This window comes from Haliaeetus leucocephalus, unplaced genomic scaffold (genome assembly GCF_000737465.1).
Source record: "Haliaeetus leucocephalus isolate CR32 unplaced genomic scaffold, Haliaeetus_leucocephalus-4.0 Scaffold262, whole genome shotgun sequence".
Taxonomy (NCBI): Eukaryota; Metazoa; Chordata; class Aves; order Accipitriformes; family Accipitridae; genus Haliaeetus; species Haliaeetus leucocephalus.
In genome coordinates, this window is record NW_010972698.1 from 345,778 (window position 1) to 359,696 (window position 13,919).

Below are 13,919 nucleotides of genomic sequence, written 5' to 3' on the forward strand. Positions count from 1 at the left end.
GCCTCAATTTCCTTGCCTGTATTAGGGAGGTAACACTGCTTCCTGAGTTTATGTCCTGTGTGAAGCTAAACAGAAGTGTCTAAATTGATAGAGAAATACACAGTGTCTATATTATGAATACGGAAATCTACGTACCTAGGAATGACTGTCCACAGATAAACAAATCCTGGTGCACATCATCAATCCATAGTGAGCATATATACACAAGCATGTTGCAAAATCTCACATAACTGCATAGAAATCCACAGGTGCAAGTGGACCTTGCAAGCCTAGACACAGTGTGCATACCCCTATGGCCTTTTTACAGTGATTAAAGCAATGAAATGGAGAGCGCTACACCTCTAAGGTGCACGCTCAGGAACACAGCTCAGACACTTCTGCCCCCAGCACAAGTGCTGAACAGTTTGTCCATGCACCAAAGCTGGGCCCGGGAAGCGTGCTGTCTCACATTTGCACATCCCTGTTCGGTTGAGAAATCCCAGCACGTATACACCCTGTGCATCCAGAGCTTTAACGCATGCCCAGACTCCCCAGTGGTCCCACATGCCTCCACCCACACCTGTATGGAGAGTCTGGGCACCTGGGAAGCCAGTCTCAGGCACCCACAAATGCCTGTTTCTGTGCTCCTGCATAAATTGTGTCCACAGCCCAGTGTATCATCATAACCCAATGGAGCAAGATCTGCACTCACAGTCACCTCCACACAGACTTGGATGCAGTCACACACATGCACACACATTTGTGCATGTTTCACAGCTGTACCCTTGAGCTCCAGTGCTTTCATGTGTCTGCATGTCTGTGTGCACAGGCAGGGAGTCTATACATCCTTCGTACAGTCAGGAAAGCATGCATGTCTCGGGGGGGGGAGGGGGGTGCAGACACATGGATATGTCAATGCAAACCCCGGTGTCCAGTGAGGCACTGAGCTGGCTGACAGAGGTAGTGCTATGGTGCAGCTTTCCACCTTGACTTGGATGGATGTGGGAGGTGGTGTTGGTAGGGAGACATGCTGTTGGGGTGGGTGACTGCAAAGAGCAGCAGTTGTCACCGACAGGGTCTCTATTCTCATGCAAAGCAGGGGACGAGGGTGGCACAGAGGCTGGGTATTCAGGCACAAAACCTATAAACCCCGCAGTACTGAATAGGTTCGCTATTTTTAGCATCCTTTGCTTTCTGGTTTCCCACCTTCAGTTTTGCTTTGGCTCTTGGGCTGTTTTTAGAGGGAGCTCCCTTCTTGCTGAAACGGCTGGAGGAGCTGGATCAGTGTTAGGGAGGATGGCTGCCCCACTGTGTGCAAGTCAGAGGGTCGAGAGGGGAAGTATCGCTGCTCTGGAACACAGAGGGAAAGATGGAATCTCCTTCCCTGCCTCTGTCTCTTGATTTGTGTTGCTAAGAAGTCACTCAGTGATGCTGAGTGACAGAAAATGAATTTTTACACGCCAAAAATCAGGCGTATGTTGAGGCCATAGAACAAAAGGAACAGTCTTTTTTTCCTTTACTTCAATAATATGAAGAAATACCTGGGTGCACTAAGAAATAGAGGTTTCACTGGTGCTTGTGACAGTGCAGAGTGCCTGCTGAGGGGGGGAACTTGTGTAGTGGGGACCTCAGTGCATGACAAGTCCATGCTGTGCAGTGTGAGACCAGGAGCAAGTGCCCAGTGTGGCAGGGGAAGGGGAGTAAGCCCTGCAAGAGAGAGCCTGCAGCCGTCCCGTGCACACCTTGGTGGAACAGAAAGGGCAATTTCTGCCTGCGTGTGTGTGTGTGTGAGTGTGCACCCACCTACGGGCAGGGCACAGTGAGGCACCCCGAGTGCGCGGGTTGGTGGCCAGGAAGAGAGCGTGCATAGTGAGTGGTACCTACATTGAGGGGTGCACCAGCCCAGCGGGACCGCTGGGATGCAGGCACACACCAGGCAGAAGCACAGGGGATGGAGTTTGGGGTACCCAGGAGTTGGAGTGAGCCGCAGAAGAGGAGCCAAAATACCTCCTGAGACTCCTGTGCCACCCCACAGAACAGCTTAGGACCCCTGGCAGCCCTGTGGGGCTCATGTGCAGGTCAGGGGCTGAGAGCTGTGCCAGGGACAGAAAATATGAGTGAGAAAGGGAACGGGGAGACTCTGCCCATGGCTGGGGTGTCTGTAGCACACACAGGTGCTTTGGTGCCATGAAGCGTGAGGGATGCTGCTGCGGTGCTGCCTGGGCAGGACCCCCGCCCACGTGGCTGCTGACACATGGATGACAAGGACTCTCTTTTGTCTTTCAGCCCATCCACTGGGAATATTTCTGTGGTGAAAGAGATTGTGGACAAACTGCTGAAGGGCTATGACGTCCGCCTCAGGCCTGACTTTGGAGGTATGGTGACGGCCGGTTGCAGGGAGCAGAGCATGGGGGCCATTGCGTGTCTGTGCTGCTGGCTTGGCCGCTCGCAGAATGTACTGACCTTGTGAAATGCTCCCATCTGACGTCCCCTACCCTGTGCTGTTTGCTAGCCCTCATCTCCTTCTTGCCCTCTCCCTCACGTTTCTTTCTTGCCTTATGTTTTCCCTCCTTCTGTCACTGGCTCCTCTCCTCCCACTGTCACCCATTTCTGCACAGTTGGATTGTCCGTGGTGTAATGTTTCTGGGGACATTTTGCTGTGACAGAGACAGTCTGCTTTTCCCCTGTTCCAGAGGGTTGGGGTGATAGCTGGCAGGGCTGTTGGGTGGTCTGCCACGCTGTCCCCTCAGCAACTATATGGGATAAACCATTCCCTGGGGAGCTGGTGGCCTGGCTGCCTTTCAGTAGGAAATGCAAGGATCTGAAATTCCTCTCTTGTGTCCTGTGAGCAAAAAGGAGAACGGGAAGGGCCTTCTCTTTGTTGTCCTGGTGGAGATGAAATATGAAATAATCCTTGGGTACCACTGTACTCCAGGCTACAGTTGAGATCCATTTATTGGAGAGGAACAGGCAGTGGAGAACCACAGCTGACTGCACAGGGAGGGGGATTTGGAGGACTTCTGGCTTCATCCTGCTGAGCTTAGCTGTTTTCAGTCTTTTCTGGGCAATGTTATTTCCTCCTCATGAGGAGATGTGTGGGATTGGGGGATGTTCAGCCTGCAGGAGGACAGGAACCACATCGAGATGTCCTTCTCCAGATGACTGCTGGGAAGCAGATTCATGCTTGTGCTCTCGAGGGGGAGAGATGCCAGGGCCAACTCCATGGTGATACAAGGGAGGAGTTTTCTCCCAGAGGGCCTGATCCAGAGTTCCTTGAAGCTGGGGGTGGAGGAATATCCCCACTGATTTCATCAGGTTTTGAAGTCACCCCTGTGTATTCCAGTTTCCCATGACCCCATGAATGAACCTGTCTCTCCCTGAAACCTCTGGTTTCCCTGTACGTCACCCAAACATGCGCCCATCCAGTCACCACTTCTTACCCTTCAGCAGACGCTGCCTTCCCTCCCCACGCACACCGTCCCCACTGCCCTTACCACCGCGCTTCACCCCGAGGTGGAGCAGGGGCTTTCTGGCCACAGCACCAAGTGCTGCTGGACTCTGGCCTCAGGGAGGGCTGCGGGGTGGGGGAGATGCTCATCCCTCCATAGTGCTCGGGGCATCTGGGAGGTCACTTCAGTGCAGTGGGGAACCAATTTGGAGAGGCTTGCAGTGCTCTGCAAGGAAACAGGGCTTCCCCCTCTCCCTTCTGTCCTTTGAACATGGGATATGGCTGGATTTGATTTAAAGGCTCTGTCTGGTAAACATGAAATGTCCCTATTAGCTAACCAGCCCCAATCACAGGAATTGGTGCAGTCACACTTTATGAGGGGGAGAACTGCAGAGATGACATAAAAACTGCAAGAAAACCATCTTGTAAGCCACTGAGATGATTATGATACAGTAAAACAGTAGGTGATCTGGTTCCATGGAGGCACAGAGCAGAGGGGTGCAGTGGGGAGCCATGGGTCTGGAGGTCTAGCAGCCCAGGTCCACTTCACAGCCTGTGTGCTCCGATGCAAGGTCCCCAGGGCATCCAGCCGCTCCCCCCCAGGACACAGACCACCCCTTCCTTCAGCCCGGGCAAGGCAGCAAGGGGCTCGGTGCAGGCAGTTCTGCTGACCCTGCCATGTCTGTGTGGTGCACAGGCTGGGCTCAGCAAGCACTGCATCCTTCCTGACTTTAAAATGGATGGTTTGGGGCAACCGTTGCATTTTATTTGATTTTACTTTGAATTCCCAAAGCACAAACTGCATTTTCCCTCACTCAAGCGGAGAAATAGAAAGACGACGGTAACCCTCTTTCCTGCACCCATCTCAGTGTTGCCTTTCACCCTTTCTTGTCCTTCCCTTTGCTCGTGAGTGCAAAGTCCTGGCTGACAGCACCAGTGACCATGCTCGGTGTGCAGGGATGCCCTAACTCTCAGCAAGTCTGGCCCCCTCCCCCTGAGGATAAGCTTATCTGGACAAAATTGCCCCTGCAGCATTTACAGTTGAGGGAAGAGTGGGCTGAGAGGTGAGTCTGAAAGCTGAAGATCATTGGCTTTACAAGCCCAGGGAAAAGGGGTGAAGTTTCCTTGCTTCACTGCTGTCCCCAGAGCTCACCAGCTTTCTGAGATTTTGGGCCAAATCCATTGCTAGGAGAAATCCAGTGGGATCACACCAGGATGTGTCTAACCCTTTGAGGCTTCTAGTTCATCCACAGTCCTGCTGTGGAGAGGGCGATGTTCCCCCGAAGAAATTGTGTGCAGCTGGAAAAGGCACACTTTGGGCAAAGCCCCGGAACCTGTGTGTACGCAGACCTGCTATCTCTCAGGGATGCGTGGGACTGGACTGAACCCCAGTCCCAGCACCCTGAGGACTGGGCTGTTCTCCAGGACACTGCCCCACAGCCCCCCTCGTGCTTCATCTGGACATCCTGCCACCCCTTGGCTGCCTTCCAGCTGGGCAAGATGGGTGTAAGCCACCTCTGCTGGGGGAGACAATCACTCTTCACCCACTTGTGCTCTTGCCCCAGGAAGACCAGTCAGGGTGAGCTGTGAATGGCCAAGACAGCACCTCGGAGGGGTGGCAGGTCCTGCTTGGAGCTGTGTGCCCCAGAGGAATGGCATGGGGCTATCTCAGGGCCGGCCCAGCAGTGACTGAGGGGTCTGGCTGGACAGGCAGCTGCATGCAGGAGGAGTGGAGAGGACTGGAGCAAAGCAGTTACCACTCAGTTGCCTGTGAGCCAGGCTGAGCTGCTCCAGAAAGCGCCTCTACAAGGCAGAGCCCTCGGCCCTCTGCAGCTCAAGGGTGAGGGCATTGGGGGCGGGAAGGTCAGAGCAGCCGGTGCTGGGCACCCCAGATGTGCAGACAGAGAAAGGTCCTTCCCAGACAGATTCCCACGTGAGAAATGCAACCCACAAAAGTGATAAACCAGGCTGCCCTCTCTTCCCTCCCTTCTCTGCTCTTTCCCTTCTGGCTTTCCCCATATCTTACTCATACAGGAGTGTTGTTTCCTTCTTGCCATCCTCCCCTCACCTCAGTGCCTGGTGGCAATCACCCCTGCGCTGTCCCCACCCTCTTAGCCCTAAGGGCAGGGTACCACCTCTGCATCCTGGGGTGCCTCCTCCACGCACCCATGGGTGCTGCCTGCAGAGCAGGAGGGAGCTGGGGACCTTTGGATGTAGAGGCAATGGAAGAGCCTGTTCCTGTGTACCATTTGTGCGCCTTGCCACGGCTGGGCAGGTCTTGCACGTCACAACCTTTCTAAGAGAGCCAGTGCTTCCATGGCACAGCAGTCCCAGGCTGCCCTCCTCATTCCAGCACCCCCACCATCCATGGGATGTGGTGCTTCAACGGCTCCAAATGCAACTCACGGCTCCCCAGTCCTCTTTTTTTTTTGAGAGAAAGAGAACTCCAACTAATGCCAAAAGGAGGACAGGCCTGCTGGGGATTGCAGTTCACTTTTTAATTTTGAGATGCCTCGTTAGCTCTGGGCCGAGCTGAGTGGCTGAGAAGCATCAGCCACTCGCTCTCCTCCCCTCTCCCCCACCCCCTTGGAAACCCATTAGGCTGATGAGCAGGTCGGCTCTCAGGGGTAGTGCTGTGGCAATGAGTGTGACGTGCTCACCTGGGGAGCTGGGCTGAAAGGGGGGACACAGGGGAGAAAGGGGAAAAGTTGGAGCCATATGGAGGTGATGGAAAAATCTGGGAGCAACTCCTCCAGAAAGCCGTCCCAGCTCAGTGGAGGCAGCCCAAGGGGGTCAAGCACCAGGTGAGGTGCAGTGGAGGGGCTGGCGTTGAAGGGCCTGCAGGTACGTCAGTCCTTGGGGTGCAGGTGATAAACCCTTCCAGCCTGGGGACCCCTGGACAATCCCCTCTTACTTCTCACCCACAGTCCCCCAAGCCCTAGAGTAGCACACCATGTCATAGAGATCTGGGACAGTGGCCAGGTGGGACATGTAGAGACCACAAAGCCCAATTTTCATGGGCTGAGCAAGAAGATGACCTGGGACTGAAAGGGCAGGGGGTCATTGTAAAGCAGGTCTAAGGGGTTTGGCCAGGGTTGTAGTGGGGATCTGGAGCAGTCTTTGAGCAGGGATTTGCTGGGTAGGAGGAAGATCCAGCCAGGGCTCTTGGTCTGCTGAAGAGGGAGATCTCTGTTCTGGTACTGCAAGATCAGCAACGATGCAGAGCGAGGTCTTTTGGCAGGTTATGCTGGGGAGCCTGCTTGGCTGTGGGGGAGCAGGGCAGCGTATCTCACAGGGAGATCAAATCACAGGTGGGTGTCATCCAGCTGGCCCTGGCCTGGGAGAGGGACAGTATGGTGGGCAAGGTTCGGTGGGTATATTGCAAGCACAATAATTACACCACAGTAAGGCAAGCAGGATGCTCACGGTTTAGGACTGGATGAGCAGGGGATGCTGCAGATCAGGTCTAGGAAGCATTGCAGGGCCACAGGTGGAGAAGAGAGGGAGCTTTCAGAGCAACACCCTGGTTCTTGTAAGTGCTCTTAGGCACTCACTTTCAGAAGCATTAGTTCCATAGAAGAAAAAAAAAAAGAAAGAAAAAAAAGCAAACGAAGACTGTATTGCCCCACGGTAGAGAAGGCAATGAAGGAATGGCAGGAGGATCCCACCTGAGCTCAGTGACTCAGCTGCTCTCCGTTGGTGCAATATTTCCAGTCCAAAACTTTGCAAGAGTTTCAAGCAGACGGCTCTCCTTCCCAGGAATGGATGGAAAGGGGACCATTTATGGTTTCCCAGCATCATTTACAGATCTTGTTAGGGGAGGACATTCTCTGCTCCTTGCCCCCAGTCCACCTAGAACGCAGGGATCCTAGTGTTTCTCCTGGGTGGTGTGCACAGTATCTGAAAATGCCTGGTGAAAAAGGAATGACCAGGAAGCTCTCAGGATTACACAGTAAATCCTGTGTTTTCATGCCTGTGGATCCAGCAGCTTTCCCTGCCCCATTTTTAATTCAAACCTCCTTAAGGAGAATTAGGGCTTAGGTGGTCTTGGATTGAAATGAGCCTGTGTCCTGCTCCTCATCTGCTCTGCGGCAGGGACCTGGCTTCCCAGCTCTCATCACCCTTTCCCAGTCTCACCCCTCTCCTTTGACACCCAAATCCCTCCTTAGCTGCAATATCTTGGCCTCCATCCTTTCTCTCCCCTGTGCCTCCTTCCCTCAGCCCCTCTCTGCTCCACCATGCCTGCAATCTCTTGGGGACCCAGCCTGCCTCCCCGTCCTGCTCGTTCCCCAGTGTTTCTTCTTCAAAGGCCACTCCAAATTCAGTGGACCTGGGGATGAAATCCTCAGCCCTTCCCTGCGTAACAGCATCACTTGAAATCCAGAATTGTAAAAATAAATGATTGCTGATGCATAAAGTGTTGCAGTGAAGCATCATCAGTAGTTCAGGGCTCCGAAACTGGCGGGGCTGGCAGGCTGAGCGGCTGCGTTGGCTGGCACAAATGCGGCAGGAGGCCAAGGGGGGCCCGAGCCCTGGCCCACCAGCCCTGTGTGGCTGGGAAACAGCCGGTCTTAGTGGTCCTGTACTGGAAGGAATGGGAATTTGGTTTCTTATGTAGTGAAGGCTGGTGGTATTGCACATTGTTAAGGCTTCCCGAAAATGTCCCTGTTTTCCACTGCGTATAAGGTTCAGCCACAGTGGTTGTGTTTTTTTTATGCAGCTAGCTTGCTTTGGCTTTTTGAAGGGGTGGAGGGAAAATTTAAGCAAAATTATTCAGAAATTTCCGAGAACAAGCTGAGGTATGTATGTGCTGGGTTTTTTTCCTCTCCTAAAATGTTGGGGGGGTCAAACTGGCAGCACCTCCAGCAGGGCTGGCCCAGGCGTGTGTGTAGCAGGCGGGTGCCCGGGGCTGTCAGCAACCCGGCTGGCACAAATGCCGTGGTCCCATCACGGAGTGGTGGTGCTGCTGCAGGAGGACCAGGGCGTGGGGCTGGGAAGGGGGGAGCCCGGCGGGGGAATGGGCACTGGTCCTGGGCTGCCTGTCCTGGGGGCAGTAGGAGCTGCAAACCTGCCTTTCTAGGGCTTAGTCCTCAGCTCTCCAGCTCTCTTCCCTTCCACTTCTGTGGCAAAATCGTTTAAATCTCAGAGCAGCCAGATTCAATTATCCCTATGCTTCTGAGATGCCTTGAGCCAACTCTTTTGCACGCTTTGGGGCAGGGAATTGAGACTTAGCAGGAAGGCATCCCTCCCGCCAGGGCCATCTCCTTCTCTGCCTGCAGGAGGAATTGCCCAAAGCTGGACACAGGGTTAACCTGAAATGCTGCATTTCACAGAGCCTTACTGCAGCGGGAAATATCACCCTTCCTTCCCTATAACCTGGCAGGGCAGAGGAGCAGGTCTGGATTTGAAAGCAGAGGGGTGAATATGAATCAGATTGGGAAAGGACTAAATTGAGGAAGGAGAGACAGGAGCTCTCTGGAGAAGTCTGCAAACCCCAGTGTCACCCAGGACCAAAGAAAAGATGGGTATGCTGCCAGGGCTGCCAGTAGTCCCACTTTCCTTCCTGGGAAAAGGGTGTTAAGAAAAGGATGTTCTTGGTCAGTAGAACTGGCTGCAGCTGTGTAGCCCTCACTTCCTCCCCTGTTTACATGACTTCTGGCTCCAGACCATGGGTCACATCCTCTCTAGGGCTAATCCAGAAGGAAGATGACAATCTCCTGCTGTTGTGTCTTACTTCATTAACTGAAGTGGCAGGAAATGAAAGGATCCAGTCCTTCTTGGGACATATGTGGATGTTAACACATTGCCACATGATGGAATTTCTATTTTTTTCACTGCTCTTTTTATAGGAAATACATGCTGTGAAAAGGACTTTGAGGCTGTAAAGTCAGACACTCAGGACTTCAGAAAAGCCAGAATTAGGGTATCTCCCTGGATCTATATTTGGTCCCCTTGTGAGGATGCATCAGGAGGCAAGGTCCAACAGTCGTTTCCTCCTGAACACCTCTACAGAGCACACAAGAGATGCCATTTACACGTGGAGTTGATCTTTCTTGTTCCGTTCATTCAAGGGGGGGACAGGCTGGGAGCATGACAGTGGAGAGACTAGCTGAGGTAGTCACAGCAAGTGATTAGGACAGGTTGAGCCAGACTGGAGCGAGATGTGTGTCTGATGCAAAGCCTGGGACTGAGCAGGCAAAGACCATCTTGGAATCATGCTTTCTTGACTACTCTGTATTCAGACCTGCTCACAACACAGAATTAGTTGTTTTTATAACTGTTGTCAAGCACACCAGTACAGCATGAACATGTTCACACCTCTCCTCTGAGGAGTCAAAGGTATCCCCTGCTGTGGGATGCCCAGCCAAAACACCTGATTTTCCAGAATGCTTAGCAGCATTGTAGTCAGCACACTGCATGTTCAAAGCACAGCTCCTATTGATTTCAGCCACAGCTGTGAGTGCACAGCCCCAGTGCCCCAAGAGACAGACATGCAGAGTTCACGAAAACCTGTGAGGTTTAGGTGACTTGCATAGGAAGGAGCACATAGGAACCCCTGTGACACATCCAGTTCTAGAGAACAGGACCCAGCTACACAAACATCTTCTTTCCTTTCCCAGAGGTCTCCCCCTCACTAACTGCATGGCTATCAGCTTCTTCAGCAAATCAGGCAGGGACCCCACTGTCAGTGCTATCCTCTGGTATATAATCCTGCGTCATCCTCAGAGCAAATCCATCCTCTGTCAAACAAGCAAAAGGAATGAACAAAGATCCTGTGGACTGTTTAATTAAGAACTGGCTCCATAACATCCATTCAGCAGTGGGCATCTTTCCACCTAACTTTCATCGATTTTGTTTTCTCATGCATTTTTTTTGAGTGCAATAATATTTTAGAATATTAGACCAGTCCCTTCCTCCAGTGTGATAGAGCTTGTGAACTTCTTGCTCATGTTGAACATATTTGTGCATTTATCTGTGGCCCCACAAGATCCTTATTTTCCTCCTTCAGAGACAGGAAGCTCTGACACAGCAGTGGAGGGAGTTTTGGGTGGCGTGACGAAGACAGCAATGAAGATGAGTTCCCCTGAATCTCAGCCCAGAGTCAAATTGGGCTTGGGTTTCTGAGCAATCTGTGTGCCTGCCCTAGAGCTGTGCTTGGTAGTACCAAATATTTTTTTCTGGATTTGGTATCTGGCGAAGGACATGACATCTTGTCATCATCCATTAAGCCTGTATACTTTCACAGGAACTGGAGGAGAGGTTGACTCGCACATTTGTGCCAAAGCCCATGTTGGATAATTGCATCCGGTTGCCCTCCTCCTTCCTTTCCACCCTTGGCTGGTGCAGTCTTTCCCTGCAGCTCCGCTCGGTCCCTGACACAGCCGCTTTCCAGCACTGCTGGAGCTAGTCCATGGTAGTGCACCTTGGCTAGCAGGGACAGTGCACCGTGACTAGTGAGGGGCTCTGAGATAGCTCTCTGTCCTGGTTTCAGCTGGGATAGAGTTAATTGTCTTCCTAGTAGCTGGTACAGTGCTATGTTTTGAGTTCAGTATGTGAAGAATGTTGATAACACTGATGTTTTCAGTTGTTGCTCAGTAGTGTTTAGACTACAGTCAAGGATTTTTCAGCTTCTCATGCCCAGCCAGGGCACCTGACCCAAACTGGCCAACAGTGTATTCCATTCCATGGGATGTCCCATCTAGTTTAGGAACTGGGAAGTGGGGGGGGCGGGGTTTTTCGCCGCTTGGGGACTGGCTGGGGGTCGGGCGGCGGGGGGGGGGCGATTGCCCTGCGCATCATTTGTACATTCCAATCCTTTTATTACTACTGTTGTCATTTTATTAGTGTTATCATTATCATTATTAGTTTCTTCTTTTCTGTTCTATTAAACCGTTCTTATCTCAACCCAGGAGTTTTACTTCTTTTCCTGATTTTCTCCCCCATCCCACTGGATGGGGGGGGAGTGAGTGAGCGGCTGCGTGGTGCTTAGTTGCTGGCTGGGGTTAAACCATGACACTCTCTAAAAGAAAGATGTCATCATCATTTTAACAAAGCATTTATTCCATTAATTTTGCCTCTTTTCTTAGTCATAGATTTTTTATGACCAAATACAATGCATTCAAGTTACTGATTAGTAGAATAATTCCAATATTTGTCTAATTAATTAACTGATTAAAAACAGATAGTTGCTTATAGCCACTCTGGAGGATGTTTGCCATTTCACCTGGACCCATCTTCCTCCTTGACTAACATCTACATAACAGTCACCATTTCTGAGATTATTCTTGCTGGTAAACTTGCCTTCGAGGGACTGCCACTGAAAGCAAAATGTAAAAAGAGTGTAAAACCCATTAGTACAAGTCCTTTTGATTACTCAAAATACATTCCCACAGCCCTAGAGCTGTTCATCAGAGCAGCTTTACATATCTGCATTGTTCATTTCCTAAGACTCCCAATATCCCAGTTAGGCAGAAAAATATTTTTAACCCACATAGCACAAAATATAAAAGGAATATGCTGTAGTTTTACTGCTACATGAAAGACAAACTGTGTGTGCATGTCACTTTTCTCACCTATGTCTGGTTCAAAGAAAAAAAGTTGAAGGCTACTAAAGTGTCAGGCTGAACTGATGTAAGATGGTTCTTCAGCAGTAGTGACAGTATTTGGTGCAGAAGTCCATAAGATCCATTCTTGCAGATAGCCCTTGGTGGGGTTTGTTAAGTGTATATTTAGATCTTGGTATTTCACATGAAATATCATGCACTTGTTAAAACATGACTAGAAACATGGACAAGACAAAGATGCACTTAATGATGGCATAAAGCCCATTAAAGGAATTCACATCACATATGTGAGAAGGAGAAGTGTTGGACAGTGGAGACCTATAGCATGAACAGATTGGTCAAATAAACAGGAATCCTGGAGATCCAGTGATTGATCCTGTTCCCATTAAATGGAAAGAAACAGAGCTCTTCTCAGTCAGCCCTTCCTCCCAGGCTGTAGATGTGCCACTGTTTCCTTTGAGCAGGGTATGAATTTCAGGTTGGTTTGGGGAACACTGAGCATGCAGTTCCTATAGGCTATTCTTCTGGTTTCGGCATTTATCCTTGGTTTTGTGTCAGACCTAAAAACTCTTTTTCTTCTCTGAACTTTTTCACCTCCCCTTCCTGTATCTCCTGCTCTTTGCAGTCCTGCAGGAACAGTGCTTTTAAGTAATTGTGCACTTATAGATGTCTGTGCTTGTGACAGGGGTGAGCCTCAGCCAAACCTACCATGGCTTGAATTTCCTTCCCCAGACCTCAAGACCTCTTAGTTCAAGTCTGGGATGGCTCCGAGTACAGTTATAGTTGGAGAAGAGCCTCTGTAAAAATTACATCTTGTTGTTCCATATTTATTCTCCCTCAGTGGTTTCCATGTCAAACTTGCTCAGTTTACCAGTCAAAACAAGATATTCCTACCTGCCAGCTCTGCCAGCTCAGCCTGGGCTCTGGAAATCAAGCTGTGCTCTCTCTGCTCTGGACATCATCACCAGCAAAAAAGGATTCTCAAATCAGGGCTGAGCTGGATGTGATTTTGATTGTGCATGAATATAATTTGTTCTCAGGTAGTATTAGGGGCTCTATGTGACAGAGAGCAGCAAGGCTCCTGTGCTGTGCAAGCATTGACTAACAAATCTTCCCCACTAGCTGTGGGATGATGGGCCACCGCTAGATCCATTTTACATCTAGGGCACACCAAGAGAGGGCAGCTTGTTGGGGATGACACAGAAAACCCATGGCAGCGCAAGGGATAGCACTGGGAAGTTCTGCTTCCTGCTATTGCTCTTTATTCATGAGAACAGACCTGAGCACCTTCAGTGCTCTGGTCTGCTGCTTGACCACAAAACTGTGACCTTACCTTCAACTGTGGTGGCCTGTGAAATCCCCAGAGGGAACAGACAGGTGGCCCCACTTCTTGCTGCAGAGAAATGGAAGTGGCATAGCCATAGGAAAGGCTCTCACATGCAGTGGGTATTAATTTTGTTGACAAATAGTTCCCCTTCTGGTGGATGGAGCAGGAGGGCATTCCTCACTCTCCTTTTCAGAAACACTGAAATTGTGAAAATGTTATCATTGGCTAAATATTTCAAAAAATTATACATGGCAGATAATATATTCACTGTGTATGATCATGTCATATAGTAGAGAAAGTGGGAAGGGTGTCCTGGCTATTGCACTAGTTCCAACCTTCACTTTTCTTGTGCTTCTGTAATGAATCTCACCACGGGCTGTCAGCAAGAAGGGACATCAGACTGTCAGCCAGTGCGAGACCCTGCTCTCTGTGCCCACAGGGTTATTTCAGCCACTAAAAGCCATGGTAGGTTTTTTTCTACTATGCAGACCAACCCCTACCAAGAGCAATGACCCAGAAGTAATATGCCTTACTTGGTTCCTGTGACAGTTTATCACACTGTGCTTGCATTTGGGACCAAGACTCATCAGTCAGCTGAGGT

General features: G+C 50.7%; 1 protein-coding gene across 2 annotated transcripts in view; it reads left to right on the forward strand.

Moving 5' to 3' along the window:
• Positions 1-13,919, forward strand: part of GABRQ (gamma-aminobutyric acid (GABA) A receptor, theta) — a 75,110-nt gene that overhangs the window by 2,406 nt on the left and 58,785 nt on the right. For both annotated transcript variants that reach the window (XM_010568902.1, XM_010568903.1), the window contains exon 2: positions 2,266-2,354. In XM_010568902.1, coding sequence (XP_010567204.1) covers positions 2,266-2,354 — 89 coding nt within the window. The remainder of the gene's footprint in view (positions 1-2,265; positions 2,355-13,919) is intronic.